At 44.7% G+C, this 22,965-nt stretch overlaps 1 protein-coding gene across 1 annotated transcript; it reads left to right on the forward strand.

Moving 5' to 3' along the window:
- The first annotated feature begins 16,361 nt into the window (after positions 1-16,361).
- Positions 16,362-18,311, forward strand: cited2 (Cbp/p300-interacting transactivator, with Glu/Asp-rich carboxy-terminal domain, 2). Its single transcript, XM_078229428.1, has 2 exons — positions 16,362-16,579; positions 16,884-18,311. The coding sequence occupies exon 2, from the start codon at positions 16,895-16,897 to the stop codon at positions 17,651-17,653; it is 759 nt and encodes a 252-aa protein (XP_078085554.1). The 5' UTR covers positions 16,362-16,579; positions 16,884-16,894; the 3' UTR covers positions 17,654-18,311.
- Positions 18,312-22,965: the final 4,654 nt, after the last annotated feature.

The following is a 22,965-nucleotide window of genomic DNA, read 5'->3' on the forward strand; positions in this document are numbered from 1 at the left end:
CATTGTCACGGTCCGATCGACTGTTTAACTAAGGAGTTCACAGGACGGTTCAGTCACATACAGGGGACACGACATATTTCTGATTTGCTCTTAAAGAGGACAGCTTTGCCAAGGTAAATTCTCGGAACAGGACAGCTGCCCCTTTAAGCTGGAAGTCAATAGGAACGATAACTTTGTGCCGAGGCAGCACAAAGGCACCAATTGAGGAGTGAAAGGGAATCCAGTGCAATAAATGACGGATAGTTTACAGCCCCCATCACAACCTCAAGATTATAATGCAGCTGAACAAAATGCCACCCTGTCATCCCTATTCTTATATGCAATGACCTAGTGGTATTATTGCTGGACTTTTAATCCAGAAACTCAGCTAATGTTCTGGGGACCCGGGTTCGAATCCCGCCACGGCAGATGGTGGAATTTGAATTCAATAAAACATATCTGGAATTAAGAATCTACTGATGGCCATGAAACCATTGTCGATTGTCGGAAAGACCCATCTGGTTCACTAATGCCCTTGAGGGAATGAAATCTGCCGTCCTTACCCTGTCTGGCCTACATGTGACTTCAGAGCCGCAGCAATGTGGCTGACTCTCAACTCCCCTCGGAAATGACCTAGCAAGCCACTCAGTTCAAGAGCAACTAGGGATGAGCAATAAATGCTGACCAGACAGCGACGTCCATGTCCCATGAATGAATTTTAAAAATCAGTTTTAAAATTGGATTAACAAGAAAAAATAAGCAAGTAGTTTCCATTTGGAATGGGCAGGACTACGTTTCGAATCTTTTTTCTATTTTCTAGGGGTTAAAATCCCAGAAGACAGAAATTAAAATGCCCACATATCCAAGAGAGCTGGTGAGGCCTCGGTTTATCCTTTCACCTCCTCCGTCAGTGCAGCACTCCTGCAGTACTGCACTGCAGCATCAACCTAGATAATGGATCCAAGTCAACACAGAGGATGGATTTTCCAGCCCTGCCCACCAGCGGGATCTTCCGTTTCCGCTGACGTCATTAAAGCTTTGAACAACTCGCCGCATTTAACTGCCCCGTCCTCACTGCGATGGGATGGTAAGATTCCGCCCGGATTTGCTATGTGACACAAGGCTTGAAAAATTGAGTTAAGATGATGCAGATCAAGGTTTGAAATATAGACGTATTGAAAGAATGGGATAGGGTGGCTAGAAGTGGATTGTTTCTGGCAGTTAACGAGAGGCCATAAAGGTGGCTGTCTCTGTGGACTCTGCACATTCTCCCCGTGTCTACGCGGGTTTCCTACAGATGATGCAGTTTCCTCCCACAGTCCAAAGATGTGCAGGTTAGGTGGATTGGTTATGGTAAATGTGCAGGGTTACAGAGATAGGGTGGGATGGAGGAGTTGGGCCTGGGTAAGATGATCTTTCGGAGAGTCGGTGCAGACTCGATGGGCTGAATGGCCTCCTTCTGCACCATAGGGATTCAGTGGTTCTATGGTTCTAAATACAAGATTAGATAGAAGATCTCTAGTACGCAAAGCAGGAGAAAATGTCTTCAGGCAGAAAATTATGAGGTTATAGCATTCATTTCCAGGCGACTGATTGAAGCAGAAACTATGGCCAGGATTTTCCAGCTCTGTCATTGTGAGACCGGGATCTTGGGTTTATGTCACACTATCAGTAACGCCCACAGTTTGCCTCCTGGACTTGCAGAATCTCACTGGCTGTCCTGTCTGGAGACAATACATATCTCTTTAACCTGTGCTTAATGCTCCCTCCACTCACATTGTCTGTATCTTTAAGCCCTGGCTGGTTGTAGAGATTCGCATTCTAATCAGTATTCTGTAACTTGATTTTGTGTCTCTGTGCCCTGTTTGAGAGCAGATATCCACTCCATCTGACGAAGGAGCAGCGCTCCGAAAACTAATGTCATTTGCTACCAAATAAACCTGTTGGACTTTAACCTGGTGTTGTTAAAACTCTTACTGTGTTTACCCCAGTCCAACGCTGGCACCTCCACATTGTGAGACCTGCCATGGGAAATTTGGCGGAGAACAAAATTCCATTGACTTCCAACAGGGCCAGACGATCCCCCAGGGGGTGGGGTGGGGCCAGAAAATCCTGCCCTACGTCAACATTTGAGATTAAATTGGAGAAGTGGGGAAAGGAAAAGAGGTTGAAGGATAATAGGACCAGAGTAAACATGATTGGAACAATTTGCCTGACTGGAGGGTTAATCGGAAGTAAGCCAGATGGGCCGAATGGCGGAGTTTTACAGCCTCGCTCATCCCAAAACTGTAAAATCCTGCCCGAGGTCAACAGACCTTCCCATGGTCCGCCCCTCGCCCTCTCCGATTCCCGTGGCGGGCGGGCCAGTAAACTTCCGACCCATCTATCTCTTTGTGTGTGTCTGAGCAATGTTCGAGAATCTATAGTGCCAACTGAAAATAACCAGCATAATACCTGGTCAGCAATGAAATGGCGTGTTTTAATATAGGTTTAATAATCTTTTTATTATTCATTCGTGGGACATGGGCATCGCTGGTTGGCCAGCATTTATTGCCCATTCCTAGTTGCCCTTGGTGGGCAGCTGAGAGTCAACCACATTGCTGTGGCTCTGGAGTCACATGTAGGCCAGACCAGGTAAGGATGGCAGATTTCCTTCCCAAAAGGACATAAGTGAACCAGATGGGTTTTTCTGACAATCGACAATGGTTTCATGGCCATCAGTAGATTCTTAATTCCAGAATTTTTTTTGTTGAATTCAAATTCCACCATCTGCCGTGGCGGGATTCGAACCTGGGTCCCCAGAATATTATCTGAGTTTCTGGATTAATTGTCTAGTGATAATATCACTAGGCCATCGCCTCCCCCAAATCTATTACTTAATGGAGCACAGTCATGCCTTAGGCACTGTCATAATACTAGTACAATGCTAATACAGTATGTTATCACTGTAAAACCACAACACAATCAATTCCATGTTCAGATGTAATGGTTGTTGTTTTATCAGCAAACACGGCAGCCAGCAACATTTCATAGACAGCCATCAGATACTTGACACTCGGCTGTTGCTGTGAAGAATCGGTCAGGGCATGCCTGTAGGCCCAAATACCTTCCTGCACTGGAAAAAGGGCCACCGCATCTCAAAACCAACTTGAAACAGTGCAAGAGATGAAAGGGACATTAGCTCAGTATTTGAGCTGAGGGATAGCACTTCCCCCAATTCAGCGTTGTCATGGCGAGGCCTAGCTTACATACTGAAGTGCTGGTGTAGACCTCAAACCCACTGATCCAGGGGTGAAAGTGTGATAAGCAGAGCAGAAGTGGCACACAAATATGGGAATCAGTAAGCAGGGATGAAAGATACAGAAGGAACGACGTGCATTTATATAGTGCCTTTCATAACCTCAAACCATCCCACAGCCATATGCACCCACATGATTTTGATTTGATTTGATCAATTATTGTCACATGTATTAGTATACAATGAAAAGTATTGTTTCTTGCGCACTGTACAGATAAAGCATACCGTTCATTGAGAAGGAAAGGAGAGGGTACAGAATGTAGTGTTACAGTCATAGCTAGGGTGTGGAGAAAGATCAACTTAATGCGAGGTAGGTCCATTCAAAAGCCTGATGGCAACAGGGAAGAAGCTGTTCTTGAGTCGGTTGGTACGTGACCTCAGACTTTTGTATCTTTTTCCCAATAGAAGAAGGTGGAAGAGGGTATGTCCAGCGTATGGGTGTTCCTTGATTATGCTGGCTGCTTTTCCGAGGCAGTGGGAAGTGTAGACAGAGTCAATGATGGGAGGTTGGTTTGCGTGATGGACTGGGCTTCGTTCACAACCGTTCAGTTTCCTGCAGTCTTGGTCAGATCAGGAGCCATACCAAGCTATGATGAGCCACCCATTCAACACAGCACTGAGGAAAAAAATCTCTCGGAGGATGAGACTTTGAAATTTTCTTCCTTCAAAGGTGACAGAGTGTTTGAATATCTTTAAGGTAGGAGTAGATGGATCCTTGATAAACAATGAGGTGAAATGTTATCAGGCGTAGGCAGGAATGTGAAGTTGAGGTTTCAATTAAATCAACCATAACCACATTGAATGGCGGAGCTAGCTCGAGGGGCCGAGTGGCCTCTGATCCTAATCTGTATGCTGGCATGTCCAGTGAAGTACTTTTTGGAGTGTAGTCACAATTATAATCTGGAAACGCAGCAACAAAACTGCAAAGAGCAAGTGATCAGATCATTTGTTTTAGTGATGTTTGTTGAGGGATAAAGATTGGCCAAGATTCAGGAGGAACGACACAGATCTTTGTCAAAATAGTGCTAACTGATTGTTATTGTCCACCTGAGGGTGCAGATGGGGGTCGAGTTTAACATCTCACTCAAAGATGCACCTCCAACAGTACAACATTGGGAATGTCAGTCTAGAATGTGTGTTCAACTCTCCAGATCTGAAGCCATAGCCTCCTGAGGCAGAGGCTAGGACTGTTTTACGCTGACCCATAGCTGATGATGAAAGGGTCAATAGTAGGGATGTTCGAAAGTCATTCCCTGTTTATCTTTGGGAGGGTGGTCAAACAGTAAAGTCTACCTCATTCACCAAGCTTTGGTCACCATCCCAATATCTTCTTCAAAGGTTTAATGTCGAATTGATAATTCCTGTGAAATAATTTCAAATGTTGTTCGACACTTGCAATTACAGATTGTTGTTCTTGAGATTTTTGTGAGCAGCATTCCAAACTTGACATTGGTGTCATTGTGCCAACCAGCTTCCCACCGTGTAATATTCTAATATCCCAAACACCCTCCCAACATATACAATTCCAATATCCCATCACCATTCCAACACATACAATTCCAATATCCCCAACCATTTCCCACCATATAGTATGTCAATATACCAATCCCCTTACCACCATATAGAATGCCAATATACCAAACTTCTTCTTGCCATATAGAACACCATTAAACAAAACCCCCTTCTCATCACATAGAATATCAATGAACCAAAAATTTTCTCACCATATAGAATGTCAATATACCAAACCCCTTTTCACTGTATAGAACACCATTAAACAAAACCTTCTTACCATATAGAATACCGATAAACAAAAAATCTTCTCACCAAATAGAATGCCAATATACCTTCTAAATGTATAGCATCCCAATATCCAAACCGTGCATTGTTGTATAGTATTGCTAAGATTAACCAAACAAGCACAGGCTAGGGGTTGGACTCACCCAGAGCTTTGACACCTCCGTTCAATCCCACACTGCTTCACTCCTGTTCCAGACACACAGCAGTGACTTTCTGCACCTCAGGAAATCAGAATTCTCAAACTTGTTTATACATCTCTTCATGTCTTGTTCTTCTGGAAACTCGCATCTATTCCTAGGTCAGAGCTGCCCACCCGTGGGTGGTACCGTGGCACAGTGGTTAGCAATGCTGCCTCACAGCGCCAGGGACCCAGGTTCGATTCCCGGCTTGGTTCGCTACCTGTGAGGAGTCTGCATGTTCTCCCCGTGTCTGCGTGGGTTTCCTCCAGGTGCTCCGGTTTCCTCCCACAGTCTGAAAGACGTGCTGGTTAGGTGCATTGACCCGAAGTGTGGTGACAAGGGGAATTTCACAGTAACTTCATTGCAGTGTTAATGTAAGCCTACTTCTGACTAATAAATAAACTTTAAGTTTAACCTCCAGCTCCGAACTGGCATACAATCTCAAATCGCTACTCCTTACTGTACTCAACTCCACAACAGGCCATTGCCAGAGGAACACAGATATTTCCATAGGTGTGGAGAAGTTTACAGAGACGGGATAGGCCAAAGACATGGAGATACTTTAACTCAAGAATGAGAATTTCAAAATTAAGGTGTTGCTGAACTGGGAGCCAACATGGGTCAGTGAGCACAGAAGGGAATGTAGCTAGGTACGAGTTAAGACATGGGCAGCAGAGTTTGATTTGATTTAATTTATTATTGTCACATATATTAGCATATTAGCATAAGTACTGTTTCATATGCGCTATACTGACAAAGCATACCATTCATAGAGAAGGAAAGGAGAGGGTGCAGAATATAGTGTTATAGTCATAGATAGTGTGTAGAGAAAGATTAATATATGGGAGGTCCATTCAAAAGTCTGATGGCATAAGAACATAAGAACTAGGAGCAGGGGTAGGCCATCTGGCCCCCTCAAGCCTGCTCCACCATTCAATAAGATCATAGCTGATCTTTTTGTGGACTCAGCTCCACTAACCCACCCACTCACCAGAGCCCTTAATTCCTTTACTGTTCACAAATATCTTTGCCTTAAAAACATTCAATGAGGTAGCCTCAACTGCTTCACTGGGCAGGGAATTCCACAGATTCACAACCCTTTGTGTGAAGAAGTTCCTCCTCAACTCAGTCCTAAATCTGCTCCCCCTTATTTTGAGGCCATGCCCCCCTAGTTCTAGTTTCACCTGCCAGTGAAAACAACTTCCCTGCTTCTAATCTATTCCCTTCATAATTTTATATGCTTCTATAAGATCTCCCCTCAATCTTCTGAATTCCAATGAGTATAGCCCCAGTCTACTCAGTCTCTCCTCATAAGCCAACCCTCTCAACTCCGGACTCAATCTAGTGAATCTCCTCTGCACCTCCTCCAGTGCCAGTGTATCCTTTCTCAAGTAAGGAGACCAAAATTGTACACAGTACTCCAGGTGTGGTCTCACAAGTACCTTATACAGCTGCAACATAACCTCGCTGTTTTTAAACTCCATCCCTCTAGCAATGAAAGACAAAATTCCATTTGCCTTCTCAATTACCTGTTGCACCTGCAAACCAACTCCTTGAGATACCTGCACAAGGACACCCAGGTCCCTCTACACAGCAGCATGCTGCAATTTTTTACCATTTAAATAATAGTCCATTTTGCTGTTATTCCTCCCTAAATGGATGACCTCACATTTACCAACATTGTACTCCATCTGCCAGACCCGCGCCCACTCAGACTATCTTTATCCCTTTGCAGACTTTCAGCGTCCTCTGCACACTTTGCTCTGCCACTCATTTTAGTGGCATCTGCGAATTTTGACACACTACACTTGGTCCCCAACTCCAAAACATCTATGTAAATCATAAAAAATTGCAGTCCCAACACTGATCCCCAAGGCACACCACTAGTCACTGATCGCCAACCAGAAAAACACCCATTTACCCCCACTCTTTGCTATCTGTTAGTTAACCAATCCTCTATCCATGCTAATACATTACCCGTAACACCGTGCACCTTTATCTTATGCAGCAGCCTTTGGTGCGGCACCTTGTCAAATGCCTTCTGGAAATCCAGATACACCACATCCACAGGTTCCCCATTGTCCACTGCACATGTAATGTTCTCAAAGAATTGCACCAAATTAGTCAAACATGACCTGTCCTTCATGAACCCATGCTGCATCATCCCAATGGGACAATTTATAACTAGTTGTCTCGCTATTTCATCCTTGATGATAGATTCAAGCATTTTCCCTACTACAGAAGTTAAACTAGCCGGCATACAGTTACCCATATTTTGTCTACCTCCTTTTTTAAACAGTGGCGTCACATTTGCTGTTTTCCAATCGGTAGGAACCACCCCAGAGTCCAGCGCATTTTGGTAAATTACCACGAGTGCATTTGTTATTTCTCCCGCCATCTCTTTTAATACCCTGGGATGCATTCCATCAGGACCAGGAGACTTATCTACCTTTAGCCCCATTAACTTGCCCAACACTACCTCTTTCGTGATAATGATAGTTCCTAGGTCCACACCTGCCATAGCCTTCTTGTCATCAATGTTTGGCATGTTATTTGTGTCTTCCACTGTGAAGACTGACACAAAACATCTGTTCAATGCCTCAGCCATTTTCTCATTTCCTGTTATTACATCCCCCTTCTCATCCTCTAAAGGACCAATGTCTACTTTAGCCACTCTTTTTCATTTTATATATTTGTAGGAACTTTTGCTCTGTTTTTATATTCTGAGCCAGTTTACTCTCATAATCCACCTTACTTTTCTTTATTGCTTTTTCTGTGACTTTTTGTTGACCTTTAAAGATTTCCCAATCTTCTAGTTTCCCACTAATCTTTGCCACTTAGTATGCATTTCCTTTCAATTTGATACCCTCCTTTATTTCCTTAGATATCCATGGCTGATTATCTCTTTTTCTACAGTCCTTCCTTATCACTGGTATATGGCAGCAGGGAAGAAGCTGTTCTTCAGTCGGTTGGTGCTGGCCTCAGACTTTGTATCTCTTTCCCGACGGAAGAAGGTGGGAGAGAGTATGTCCGGGGTGCGTGGGATCCTTGATTATGCTGGCTGCTTTTCCGAGGCAGTGGGAAGTGTAGACGGAGTCAATGGATGGGAGGCCGGTTTGCGTGTTGGACTGGGCCACAACCCTTTGTAGTTTCTCGCGGTCTTGGGCAGAGCAGGAGGCATACCAAGCTGTGATACAGCCAGGAAGAATGCTCTCTATGGTGCATCTGTAAAAATTAGTGAGAGTCGTAGCTGACGTGCCAAATTTCCTTAGCTCCCTGAGAAAGTGGAGGCGTTGGTGGGGCTTTCTTAACTATATTGTCGGCGTGGAGGTTTACAGAGGGCAGAAACCAAGAGGCCAGATTGGAGAGCTTATGAATTGTAGAGGCTGAATGTAGCAAGGTCATATCACATTCTCACTGCGCACGGGATATCAGAACTGTCGACTCTCATTTATTTTCGCTGAAGTCATTCCTTTGAAGGGGTGAGGAATGCAACCTATTTCTGTTTCTCAATAGTAAGTAGCAAAAAAGCGTCTCCTGCCCTGTATTCATTCCAATACATTGGCAGCCTTGGCCACTGTGAAAAAGGAGAATAACTCCGGGTTCTTTCAGCACAGTGGATTCACAGCCTGCTATAAAAAGTAAACTTCAGCTCGATTCTATTGAATGGGACTGTAATCGACGTCACCGGTTAAAAACAAACAATCTTCAGCTCTATTCAGGCTAAAGAGTTTGTCATCTACGTCATTGTAGAACAAAGTGACTGCAGCACTATTTATATCAATGGGTTTCCTATCTTGGTCGCTGTATTTTTGTACATAATAAATGTTCTCAATAACAAGTCCCTTTTACTGCTTGTCAGTTTCCTCTTGTCCTCCTCCTCCTCTCTGCTGGGATACAGTTCCACTAGCAGTGGGAGCCATCTGGTACCACCATTATACTTGTCTAAGCCTTGACAGTGAATGTACACATGCACCCACACACTCTGTGTCAGCTGTGGTCCAGTGTAACATTCTCGCCTCTGAGTCAGAAACTTGTGAGTTCAAGTTCTTCTCCAGGCGCTTGATTACAAAACCTTCCAGAAGCGCTGCGCCATCAGAGGTGTTGCTTTTTGGGTGAGATGTCGAACTGTGGAACTGTCTGCTCCCTCAGCTGGATGTGAAAGACTCCCGTGGCACTTTCCGAAAAGGAGCAGGGCATTCTAGGCACTGAACTAAAGGTCACAAACCTGAAACGCGAATCCACAGATGCTGCCAGACCTGCTGAGTATTTCCAGCATTCCCTGTGTCCATCCAAGCCAAGCTTTCCAGCATCTGCAGAATTTTGCTTTTGTTATATCTTTAAATATAAACAATATTTATTCCTCAAGCCACATCACTAAAAACAGGGTTGTTATCGCAGTGTTATCCATGGGATCTTGCTGGGTGCAAACTGGCTGCTATTTATCTTACATTTCAGCAGTGACTTCATTATGAAAGTAATTTATTGACTGCAACAATCTTTAGGATGGCGCGCAGTTGTGAAAGGCGTAATAGAAATGTTCAATATCTTAGTGGTTAGCACTGCTGCCTCACAGCGCCGGGGACCCAGGTTCAATCCCAGCCTTGGGCGACTGTCTGTGTGGAGTTTGCACGTTCTCCCCATGTCTGCGTGGGTTTCTTCCGGGTGCTCCCATACTCCAAAGATGTGCGGTTAGGTTGATTGGCAGTGCTAAATTGCCTCTTAGTGTTAGGGAGATTAGCAGGGTGAATACATGGGGTTACGGGGATAGGGCCTGGGTGGGATTGTTATCGATGTAGACTCAATGGACCGAATGGCCTCTTTCTGCATTGTAGGGATTCAATGATTGTATGATTTGAGAGTCTGACACTGCAGCACTTCTTCAGCACCACACTGGACAGTCAGTCAGCCTAGATTTGGTAGAAAGTTCCACATTCTAACCACTCTGTAAGCTCTGAAATTCCTCCTGAATTCCCTATTAATGACTCTTTTATATTTATGGCCCTCAGTTCTGGACTCCCCCACAAGCAGAAACATTCTCTCCGCATCCATGCAACAGAAAACAACCAATTAAATTTCACCATATTTGCACGGGGCTGGGTCACAATGAAGTTTAGTTACCCGGCATTATATTTTACAGTACTCTGTTCCACTCTATTTGATGATGTGGAGGTGCCGGCGTTGGACTGGAATGGGAACAGTAAGAAGTCTCACAACACCAGGTTAAAGTCCAACAGGGTTAATTGGAATCACGAGCTTTCAGAGCGCTGCCCCTTCATCAGGTGAGTAGAATCATGATTCCAAATAAACCTGTTGGACTTTAACCTGGTGTTGTGAGACTTCTTACTGTGCCCACTCTATTTGAAGTCTTGTCCCCTTACTTGTATAAAGTGCACCTTAATCTGATTTACTCATGTGGTGCTGCCTGAAGTGAGAATAGGTACTGCAATGAATCAAACTCTCTTAGCTAAAGAATGCCCCTTGAATTTCTCAATCTATTAGCAAATCAATTTTCCACAAAAGTGCTGGCAGGTTCAAACATTTCCAGCGGTAATTTTCCCAGTTTACAGGAAATGATAGATTAAATTATTATCATGGCTTGTCAGTGATCCTCCCATCTCTCAGACACAATGCAGTTAGCTGAGCATCCAATATGGCGGCTGAGAGCACTCAAGAATACACATACTGTACCCAAGGTATGCACCCAAAATATTAGAAACATAAAAAATAGGAGCACGAGGAGACCATTCAGTCATTCGAGCCTGCTCCACCATTCATTGGGTGATCATCCAACTCAATAATCTTACTGATTTGGTTTGATTTGATTTAGTATTGCCACATGTATTAGTATACAGTGAAAAGTATTGTTTCTTGCACGCAATACAGACAAAGAAGGAAAGGAGAGAGTGCAGAATGTAGTGTTACAGTCATAGCTAGGGTGCAGAGAAAGGTCAACTTATTGCAAGGTAGGTCCATTCAAAAGTCTAACAGCAGCAGGGAAGAAGCTGTTCTTGAGTCGGTCGGTACGTGAGCTCAGACTTTTGTATCTCTTTCCCGATGGAAGAAGGTGGAAGAGAGAATGTCCGGGGTGCGTGGGGTCCTTAATTATGCTGGCTGCTTTGCCGAGGCAGTGGGAAGTGTAGACAGAGTCAATGGATGGGAGGCTGGTTTGTGTGATGGATTGGGCTACATTCACAACCTTTTGTAATTCCTTACGGTCTTGGGCAGAGCAGGAACCATACCAAGCTGTGATACAACCAGAAAGAATGCTTTCTATGGTGCATCTGTAAAAGTTCCTACTGCTCCCACTTTCATCCCCCACCCCATATCTTTTGACGCCTTTAGCCCCAAGAGATATATCTAAAACCTCCACTGCTTTCTGTGATAGAGAATTCCACAGGCTCACATTAGAGATGTCAACAGGAGGTGTTCAGAGCCTGTGTTTTCAGGTCTTTTATGTATTCCAGTAGGCATCCCTCTATCTCTGCTCAGGAAAACGTACGGCTTCACCAGCACTCACTGAAGGGACAACAAAATTACTGATGGATTGAAAAGACTCAGCTTTTACGTAAAAGCTGAGTCTTTTCAATCCATCAGTAATTTTCTCTCCCAGGAACCTACCTGGTGGTCAATGCCAGTAACACACAAGGCCAGAACAAGAAAATGCTTCCCAATATTCTCACTCCCAGTATTCCAAACTCCCAGTTTTCCAACCCCCAGTGTTCCAGCTCCTAGTATTCCAGCTCCCAATATTTCAGTTCCTAACATTCCAGCTCCCAGTATTCCAGCTCCCAGTATTCCTGCCCCCAGGATTCCAACGTCCAGTATTCTGAGTCAGGACATTGAGGGATCAGGTCCCATTCCAGAAACCAGAACAGTAAAATCAACACCGACATTCCAGTGCAGTACTGAGGGAGTAATGCCTTGTCAAAAGTGTTGTTTTGTAGATGAGTTGCAAGCCCCTGTCGGCCTTGCTGCAGAGATGTAAAAGACCCCTTGGCACTACCTTGAAGAAGGGCAGGGGAGTTATCTCTGGTATCCTGACCAATGCTTATCCCTAACCCACATCACTAAAAATAGGTTCTCTGGTCATGAAAACACTGGTTGGAATTTGGAGGGAGCTTGCTGTGTACAAATTGGCTTCTAGTTTTCCTACATTTCAGCAGTGACTACACTTCAAAACTACTTCCTTGTGTAAAGCACCCTGGGGCCTCCTTTGGCCCCTGTGAGGTGATGGCCTAATGGCATTGTCACCGGACTCTTAACCCAGAAACTCAGCCAGTGTTTTGGGCACTTGGGTTTGAATCCTGCCATAGCAGAAGGTGGAATTTGAACTAATTTTTTTAAAATCTGGAATTAAGAATCTATCGATGTCAATTGTTGGGAAAAACCCATCTGGTTCACTAACGTCCTTTAGGGAAGGAAATCTGCCGTCCTTACCCGGTCTGGCCTACATGTGACTCCAGAGCCACAGCAATGTGGTTGACTCTCAGCTGGCCACTAAAAGGGCAAGCCATTCAGTTCAAGGGCAACTAGGGATGGGCAATAAATGTTGGACAGCCAGTGACACCCATGTCCCAAGAAAGAAATGAGAGGTGCTATCGAAATGTAAGGTTCTTTTTTCAGCTAGTCCTGAGATTTAAATAAAGCAAAGTAAAGTTTATTGATCAGTCACATTAACACTGCAATGAAGTTACTGTGAAATCCCCCTAGTCGCCACACTCAGGCACCTGTTCAGGTCAGTGCGTCTGAACCAGCACGTCTTTCAGAACGTGGGAAGAAATTGGAGCACCCGGAGGAAACCCACGCAGACACGGGGAGAATGTGCAAACTCCACATAGACAGTGACCCAAGCCAGGAATCGAACCCAGGTAAGTCCCTGGCATTATGAGGCAGCAGTGCTAACCACTGTGCCATCACTACAACAATTCAGGACAGCATACATTACCTTTAAGATGCAATGCAAATATGTTCGATGAGAGTGATTAATTAATTTGCAACAGTCAGTGATAATTCAAAAAATAATTATTTTTTTAAAATTACCACAGGAGCGGCAAGGTGCTGTGTGTAATCAATCCATAATGAGATTTGTCGGGGAAACATTACATCCCCACTCAAAATGATTAGCTTAACAGAGAGGTGGTTTTTGTATTCAAATTATCTGTAATGAGTTAAAAGCAGAACGTTGCAAATGTTGAACAAAAAAAAACCTGAAATAAAAATGGAAATTACTCGAAATAGCCAGGAGGGCCACTTGGTGATTATAAATAGAAATGACGTGCCAATATTGAGTATAAACCTGTTTTAAAATGCTGTCTGCTTTTAAAAATAAAATACAAATGATTCTACATGTTCAATTCTATCACATTAGCCTCACTCACAAAAAAACAGCAGAATATTCCACGAGGCTGTCAATTAATTCATGGAAAAGGCAGAATAAGAGTTACGAGGGCAGAACCTCTTTACAATGATGGCCATTTAAAGGAATGAATTTAAATCTCCACAGAAGACCAAGCCAATAAAGACAACGGCATTGAGTTATACTGACTTGGAATGGTCAGCAGTTTGGACCACGGGTTCCGGAGAAGAGTTATATTAAACTCACAGCGCCAGGGATCCGGGTTCAATTCCCGGCTTGGGTCACTGTCTGCGTGCAGTTTGAACTTTCTCCCCTTGTCTGCCTGGGTTTCCTCCGGGTGCTCCGGTTTCCCCCCACACTCCAAAAATGTGCGGGTTAGGTTGATTGGCCATGCTAAATTGCTCCTTCGTGTCCAAAGTCTGAGGTCACATACCAACCGACTCAAGAACAGCTTCTTCCCTGCTGCCGTCAGACTTTGAATGGACCTACCTCGCACTAAGTTGACCTTTCTCTACACCCTAGCTGTGACTGTAACACTACATTCTGAACTCTCCTTTCCTTCTCTATGAACGGTATGCTTTTTCTGTATAGTGCGCAAGAAACAATACTTTTCACTGTATACTAATACATGTGACAATAATAAATCAAATCAAATATGTGGGGGTTAGTAAATTGGCAATGTGTGTCGGGGGATTAGCAGGGATAAATACGTGGAATTACAGGGATAGGGCCTGGGTGGAATTGTTATCGGTGCAGCCTTGATGGGCTGAATGGCCTCCTCCTGCACTGTAGGGATTCTGTGATTCTATGCCTCGAAAGGTTAACTCTGGCTGGTTTATTGATTCAGTAACTCCCTTGCTGGAGAGGGCTGGTGTGCACATGCTGGGTGAGGAATGGGAAGAGGGAGGGGTGGGGCTGGTCTTGTATGACTTCCAGAGAATCTTACCCAGGTCTTCACCCCTGCCCAATCTCAGTAACCATGCATATTTAGCATGGCCAATCCACCTAACCCGCACATTTTTGGACTGTGGGAGGAAACCGGAGCACTCAGAGGAAATCCACGTAGACAGAGGGAGAACATGTAAATTCCACACAGACAGTGACCCAAGCCGAGAATCGAACCTGGGTCCGAGGTGCTGTGAGGCAGCAGTGCTAACCACTGTGCCACCGTGCCAAATCATTTTGAACATTTAAAAATACATATATTGTTATATATGTGGATGTTGCAGATAAGATACTAATATATAATACAAATAATGCATCATGTATAATCAATCTGTTACTATGTTAGGAACATAGGAATTAGGAGTAGAAATAGGCAAATTCAACCCTTCAAGCCTGCTCCGCCATTCAATCAGATCATGGCTGATCTCTCCCTGGTCTCAAGTTTTTAGGTGTCCAGATCACCAGCAACCTGTCCTGGTCCCTCCATGTGGACACTATAGTTGAAAAAGCCCATCAATGCCTCTACTTTCTCAGGAGACTAAGGAAATTCAGCATGTCTGCAACAGCTCTCACCAACTTCCATAGATGCACCATAGAAAGCATTCTTTCTAGTTGTATCACAGCTTGGTATGGCTCCTGCTCTGTCCAAGACTGCAAGAAACTGCAAAGGGTCGTGAATGAAGCCCAGTCCATCACACAAACCAGCTTCCCATCCGTTGACTCTGTCTACACTTTCTGCTGCCTCGGAAAAACAGTCAGCATAATCAAGGACCACACACGCCCCGGACATTCTCTCTTCCACCTTCTTCCATGGTGGAAAAAGATACAAAAGTTGAGATGACGTACCAACCGACTCAAGAACAGCTTCTTCCCTGCTGCTGTCAGACTTTTGAATGGACCTACCTTAAATTAAGCTGATCTTTCTGTAGACTCTAGCTATGACTCTAACACTACGTTCTATACTCTCTCCTTTCCTTCCCTATGTGTGGTATGCTTTGTCTGTATAGCGCACAAGAAACAATACTTTTCACTGTATACTAATCCATGTGACAATAATAAATCAAGTCAAATCCACCTCCCCATCTATATAAAAGCAAATTACTGCGGGTGCTGGAATCTGAAACCAAAAGAGAAAATGCTGGAAAATCTCAGCAGGTCTGGCAGCATCTGTAAGGAGAGAAAAGAGCTGATGTTTCGAGTCCAGATGACCCTTTGTCAAAGCTAAACGTACCTTTAAAAAGTACCTGGATGAGTACTTGGCCATAACATTCAAGGCTATGGGCCAAGTGCTGGCAAGTGGGATTAGGTGGGCAGGTCAGGGTCTTTCATGTGTCAGTGCAGACTCGATGGGCCGAATGGCCTCTTCTGCACTGCAGTGTTCTGTGATTCTATGATTCTGTAAAAGGCACAGAAAGTGAGAGATATTTATATTTAAATTTAAATATTTATATTTTGACCCTTTGTCAAAGCCTTTTTGCTTTGATAAAGGGTCATCTGGACTGGAAACGTCACCTCTTTTGTCTCCTTACAGATGCTTCCAGACCTGCTGAGATTTTCCAGCATTTTCTCTTTTGGTTCCACCTCCCATCTTATCCCCCTTTTTTAAATAGAAAATTAGAAATAAATCTATCTGTTTTACGATTTTTAAAAAAATTTCCGTGTTGCAATGATGTTGAAGGGGGAGGAGGTTCTGTCGCCTTTTCCGTGGCTTGCTCCTGATCCACATTCCAGAGGGAGTCCGTGCCGTGTGTTGAGCCCAGCTTGAGGAGCCCTATATTAAGAGTGGCCGAGGCAGCCGAGTGAACATCTTTTGTTGCTCGATCCTTGTGAGTTTGAGGCGCCTGAGCGCTTCAGCACAGCAGCAGAAAGAGAGACAGAGACACAGAGAGGGTCTCCGGCTGAGGATACAGACAGGAGCTGCTGAATGTGCACAGAGAGAGAGAGAGAGAAAGCAGAATAATTCTTAATTGCTGAGATCCGTGAATTGAAAGAGAAAAGTATTTGTGTTGCAATTAAGGGGTAAGTTTTGAATTGTATGTTAGAATTTTGTATTTTAAAAAACAATGAATAAAGTTGCTAATGGGACAGTGAATTGTTCACATTCTTAGAATGTAGCTTTGTGTTTTTAATTGCTGTTCCCTGGGTGTAGTTTATTTGTAATTCCTTGTCCTTGGGTGTAGTTTTGTGTTTTTAATTCCTGTGCTTTGGATGCAGTTTATTTTTTAATCCCTGTTCTCTGAGTGTAGTTTTGTGTTTTTTTTTTAATTCCTCTGCTTTGGGAATAGTTTATTTGTTAATCCCTGATCTTGTTTTCTGTGTTAAGTTGGGGCTGCGATGTCTGAGCGCATGATGATGAGCCACGGGCGCTTCTCTGAAGGCAGCAACGGGCTCCACGTTCGCCGGATGGGTCTGAGTCCTTACCCCCAGCACCAGCACGCCTACAGCGGCTTGATGAGCGAGCACCCGGCCGCCACCTCCTTGTTGCACTACCCTGGAGGCAGCAGTGTGAACTCCGGCGGAAGCATGAGGCATGCAATGGTCCCTGGCAGCGTGAGCAGGCAAGGGGGGCTGGTTGGGCATCTGAGCAACATGCCCCCCAACATCAGGTACACATCCAGGCAACAGCAGCAGCAACAGCAGCAGCCCCAGCATCACACTCATCCTCCCCATCCTCAGTACATGGGAGCACCAGTCACTGGGGGCAGCAGCCCTGCTGCCCAGTTGGCAGCGAGCATGCACTTGCAAAAGCTGACCAACCAGTACTATGGCCACCAGCATTACAGCATGACGGACCTGCATCCTGCCAGTGCACTGAGCCACCACCAACAGCCACAGCCACAGCAACAGCAGCAGTACAGGGAAATAAAGCATCACAGTCCCTCCGTGCCACCCAACCACCACATGTCTGCAGCAATACTGCCCCCCAATGTTATTGACACGGACTTCATCGACGAGGAGGTCCTCATGTCCTTGGTTACTGAACTAGGTTTGGATCGCATCAAAGAACTGCCTGAGCTGTGGCTGGGACAGAACGAGTTCGACTTCATGACTGATTTTGTATGCAAACAGCAACCCAGTCGAGTGAGCTGCTGAGGGTGGCGGAAGGACTTCTTGAAAAGAGAAAAAAATTGCAAAAAAAAATATACCCCTACTGATGTCGAAAGGTGTACTCTTTGCAACTAGAGAGAGAGAGAGAGAAAGAATCTTGCTTTTTGCTATTAAAAGGAAAAAAAACATTCATCAGTTGAGTGACGTTTTTTTGTTTGAGAACTCCGTTCACTGCACATGTAACCATTCTACATGTAACTTTATTTTTGATGTCTTTAATGGTCTGTTATATATCCCTTTTTAAAACTTAAACCAACCAACTATTTGGAAAGCACCTGGTGGATCCTTCCACCACCCCCCTCCCCCCCCCACCACTGGAAAATTTGATCTCACAAATTGGGGTTTCTATGAAACAGTCTGTTGCTTTTTTTAAAAAAGAGAAATGTATGGATTAAACTTTTTTTTTAAAAAAAGATGATGTGGGTGAAGAAGGTTCCTGGAAGAGGAGGTTTGTAAGGGGAGTGGGGCAAATACGGTGTCTCCTAGAAAGCTTTGTGAAAACACTTGAAGCAAAATGTTCTAACAAGATTTTTTTTGTTGTTTTTGCTTGTTCTAACCTCTGAAGACTCGCACACAAAGCCAGCCTTTTCAAATGATGTGTGGTATAACAATGTATGTACCAGTTTGATTCATTCTTTTTTTTTTCAAAAAAGTATTTGCATTGAAGGAGCCTGTGGGTTTTTTTTAGAAAAAGTACTGTAACTTTATCAGTGACAATAGTCTTTTGCACGAAAGACTTAACATTCCTGATGGTCTACCTAGTTTCTCGAGTGTGCCACCTCCCCCTCTGGCTCATGAATGTTTGGACATATTGCAGGCTGGAATGTGCACACATGTGTTAAGTGTGTGTGCATGTGTGTATGCTTGACAAAAACATTTCTCATAAGGTGGTTAAATTTTCTTTGTTTTTTAAAAAGAGCAAAAGTTGTTTGCTGTTTACTTGCCACTACAATGTTGTTTTATAGTTTACATGATATTCTGTATTGAAGCCATTATTTTGGTGGGGATGGAGTGGGGGGGGGGGGGGGAGATTAAAACAAAATTGTGGACAGTATTTTTTTACGATCTTAAATATTGCTGCAGAAATATGTGTGTTTTTTTAATTTATTATTCAATGTTTCACTTATTTTGAGACGGTTATAATAAAGACCTTGGAGATTACGGTAGCTGTAAATCGTCCGGTCCTTTGTCAAGAGTTCTGTTTCTCGGCTGTTGACAACATAGCCTTAAGACTGGTGTTATGCATCAAGTTATTGAGTAACTTCTGGGAGTTGTGGGGGGAGGGGAGACAGTAGCTCTGGGAGGGGCGTGTAAAACAAGAGAAGTGAGTGGGGCTTTGCACAGCAGAATCAGGATTCTACACTTCCAAGACATTTTTCTGGCTTCTTGTTTTAAAAGCCTATTCTTTTCTGTTTGATTAACTTTTAACAATTCAGAGGTGAAGTGTGCACTAGCAGTGTTTTTGTGTTCCCAGTTTCAGCTCCACTGGGAGTGAGGAGCCTCTGTGTTGCAAAGGCACAGTTCACTGCCACCTCTTACATCTCTTGAGATGGCATTCTTGTTCTGCATGGCTGTAGGGTGAAATCTTTCCACGTGGCCTTATTATTCATGCTCATGGTGGGGGGAGACTGCTGACTGGTAGCAGGACAATCTGCCAAACAGGAAGAGACTTGTAATCCCTTTTTGTCTGTGTGCGCATGTGGCTATTTCTAGTGTGTTCATGTCTCTGTCTATTTCAGGCTCTATGTCTTTTGAACCTATCTGTACCAGCATTAATGTGTGTGTGTGTGTGTGTACTCCTCTTGTGCCTGTTTTCAGTCTCGATATCTGTATCTTTGTATGCTTATTATTTCTGGGTTTTTTTGTCATTTCTATCTAACCATCTGTGTGTCTCTTTGTATTAGGTGTGTGTGTGTGTTTGGCAGCTTTCATTATCTGCCTTTGTGTTTTGAGTGTGTGTGTGCGTGTGTGTCTCCTGCTTTCTGATGAGTGTGTGTTCCCCTTGTCTGCCGCCTGTTCAGTGTATGTCTCTCCTGTGCCACTCTCTCTCTCATTGTCTGTCTCTCTTGCTGTGTGTGCGTGTTTCTATCTCTCTTCTGTTTTCATTCTGTGTGCATCTGTCTTGCTCACTGAAAGAGCGTTAGAGTGTGAAGCAGTTCTGTATGTGCATGGATAATTCTAAAAGTTATCTAGACAGGCATCCCAGAAGCTGTTCTGATTGAACTGTTGAGAGAGCCAGGGTGGGAGGCAGGGAAATTTGGATTTGATATCCCAGTGCAGCTTCTTTCACTATCTTGTGAAGTGCGGAGATGCTTTTTGCAGGTTGGGTCAGGACTGTTGACACAGGCAGTGTTAAGCAAATGTCTCCGCTGTGCTGTGTAAAGCAGAAGTCTGCGGTGATGAGCAGGAAGTCCAGTTGTGTTTAAATGGAAAGTTTGTTGATTGCTGAACTTCAATGCTTTGCAAATCCTGATGTTAAATGGGCCTTAAATACTTCCTTATACTCCCACTGGATGAAAATAATATTCCTTCCAGTGTGTGTCTCCTCCCCTCCTATTGACTTGTTGAAAGACTGTCAATGGGTTTTCAGTGTGATAAGCAGTCTTACTGAGGTAGCTGACTTCAACACTTTCAGACTGGCTGAGAGTAACTAACTGTCGTTAGGTAAACATATTGAGAGAAGGGAGAGGAGGAATGGGAAGAAGAGCAGAAGAAAGATAAGAAGGGAGAGGATAGGCTGCCGGGTGGCACAGTGGTTGGCACTGCTGCCTCAAAGTGCCAGGGACCTGGGTTCAATTCCAGCCTCGGGTCACTGTCTGTGTGGAGTTTGCACATTCTCCCCGTGTCTGCGTGGGTTTCCTCTGGGTGTTTTGGTTTTCTCCCACAGTCCAAAGGTGTACGGGTTAGGTTGATTGGCCATGCTAAATTGACCCTTGGTGTCAGGGAGATTAGCAGGGTAGATGTGTGGGGTTATGGGAATAGGGCCTGGGAGGATTGTGGTCAGGACAGACTCGATGGGTACAATAGCCTCCTTCTGTACTGTAGGGATTCTATGATGGAGGGGAGAGGAGAAGGGGGTGTTAAGGGAAAAAAGTTTATCTATCAGTGTCACAAGTAGGTTTACATTAACACTGTAATGAAGTTACTGTGAAAATCCCCTAGTCGCCACATTCTGGCATCTGTTCGGGTACACTGAGGGAGAATTTAGCACGGCCAATGCACCTAACCAGCACGTCTTTCAGACTGTGGGAGAAAACCAGAGCACCTGGAGGAAATCCACGCAGACATGGGGAGAATGTGCAGACTCCGCACAGACAGTGATCCAAGCCGGGAATCGAACCCAGGTCCCTGGCATTGTGAGCCAGCAGTGCTAACCTATGTGCTAAACTAGCGATGGCATCAAGCACTGACAGATAATAGCATTTCATGCTGCATGTATATAGTCCACAAGTTATCAATACCATCCAACCCTTGGCAATGTATCATTTTTACCTTATCGCTATCTCCTAGTGGAACCATTCAGAGGTTTGTGGTCCTAACCGCCTTATTAACTAGGCAATGGGCTGTTAGTCTAAATGACAGAGGTGTGTGTGATCATAGAATCCCTACAGTGCAGAAGGAGGCCATTCGGCCCATCGAGTCTGCACCGACCACAGTTCCACCCAGGCCCTTTTCCAGTAACCCCTCATATTTACTCTGCTAACCTCCTTGACACTAGGATTAATTTAGCATGACCAATCAACCTAACCCACGCAGCTTTGAAATGTGGGAGGAAACCGGAGCACCCGGAGGAAACCCACACAAACACGGGGAGAATGTGCAGACTCCACACACACAGTGACCCCGAGGCCAAAATTGAACCCGGATCCTTGGTGCTGTGAGACAGCAGTGCTAACCACCGTGCTGCCCCATGTGCGCGCATGTGTGGCAAAGCTGTAGTCTTTGTGCCATTTGCTTTGTCAACTCATATGATGAAGGAATAAGGAGGGAACCAGAGCCACCAAGCTCCAGGATTATACTGGATAGCAACCCACAATTCTGATCCAGAGCTCCACTCGCTGAGTCTAACTAGAGTGGGGTTCGAATTCTGCATCTGACTTGGAAGCTGAGAATGCAGCAAACATTCGGCCCCCGAATGTCCCAGTCCCTATGAATCTGCACAGGTAGACTTCCACAGGATGTTCTTCCCTTTCTCCCCTTGGCTACTGATGGCACATTTGAATCTCAGTTCACTGTGTGCTATCTGGTAATCAATGCTGTAACTACTGCGGGTTACACACCCACTTGCCCTTGTATGTAGGGAGAGAGAGGGCTGTGTTTGTGTGTGAGAGAGAGGGGGGATTAGTGTGTGTGCATGTGTTTTTCGTTTATTAGTGTCACAAGTAGGCTTACATTAACACTGCAATGAAGTTACTGTGAAAATCCCTGAGTCGCCACACTCCGGCGCCTGTTCGGGTGCACTGAGGGAGAATCTAGCATAGCCAATGCACCCTAACCAGCACGTCTTTCGGACTGTGGGAGGAAACTGGAGCACCCGGAGGAAACCCACGCAGACACGGGGAGAACATCCAAACTCCACACAGACAGTGATCCAAGCCGGGAATCGAACCCGGGTCCCTGGAGTTGTGAGGCAGCAGTGCCAACCACTCTTCCTGAACAGATCTCCTAAGGGGAACGCCATGAGATCTATATCAAAGGGCATAGGGAGAAGACAGGAGGTTGCAGAGGCCACATGTGCACCTTCAGACCGCCCTTGAGGCTTATTTTGGTCCAGGTTTGGAGGAGTCGTCAGACTCCAATCCTCCTCTGGTTTATTGCATGGCCCTAATCATTGTTTCTCGTCTATCGTAACTATGGGTCACGGATGGAGTCTATCTCAGTCTTGTGACTGTCTCCCTTAAGTCAAAGCTGCTGTAAGGAAACTTTTCTTGTGCCGAGCGTCTGCGGAACACCATCTCTGCTCAGAGACCACGTAATTAGACCCTGCAATCTGGCAGTAGTGGTCAGTTCCCTGATTAGACTTCAAACCTGGTCGTTGTGTGGGGGTTCTTAACTATGCGGATCCAACAACCAAATTTCACAAATAGATTCATTGCCAAGGTTAAATTTCTAATCCGGCTTGGCAACCCAAATTGTATGAAATAAAACCACACATAATGACTCTTTGTCCGCTCTCCTGCACGTAATATAATGTCCTTGTGGAACAGAATGTCACTATCGTGGCTGAGATTCGAGCCACTCCCAATACTGGAACAGGTCACTAACAATGGAGAGTTGGCTCTGCATCTGAGTTTAAA

The sequence above is a fragment of the Mustelus asterias genome, chromosome 15, assembly GCF_964213995.1.
Source record: "Mustelus asterias chromosome 15, sMusAst1.hap1.1, whole genome shotgun sequence".
Lineage (NCBI taxonomy): Eukaryota > Metazoa > Chordata > Chondrichthyes > Carcharhiniformes > Triakidae > Mustelus > Mustelus asterias.

What these genes read in the sequence shown, in the direction of transcription:
- cited2 (XM_078229428.1), top strand. Translation starts at nt 16,895, where the DNA reads ATGTCTGAGCGCATGATGATGAGCCACGGGCGCTTCTCTGAAGGCAGC.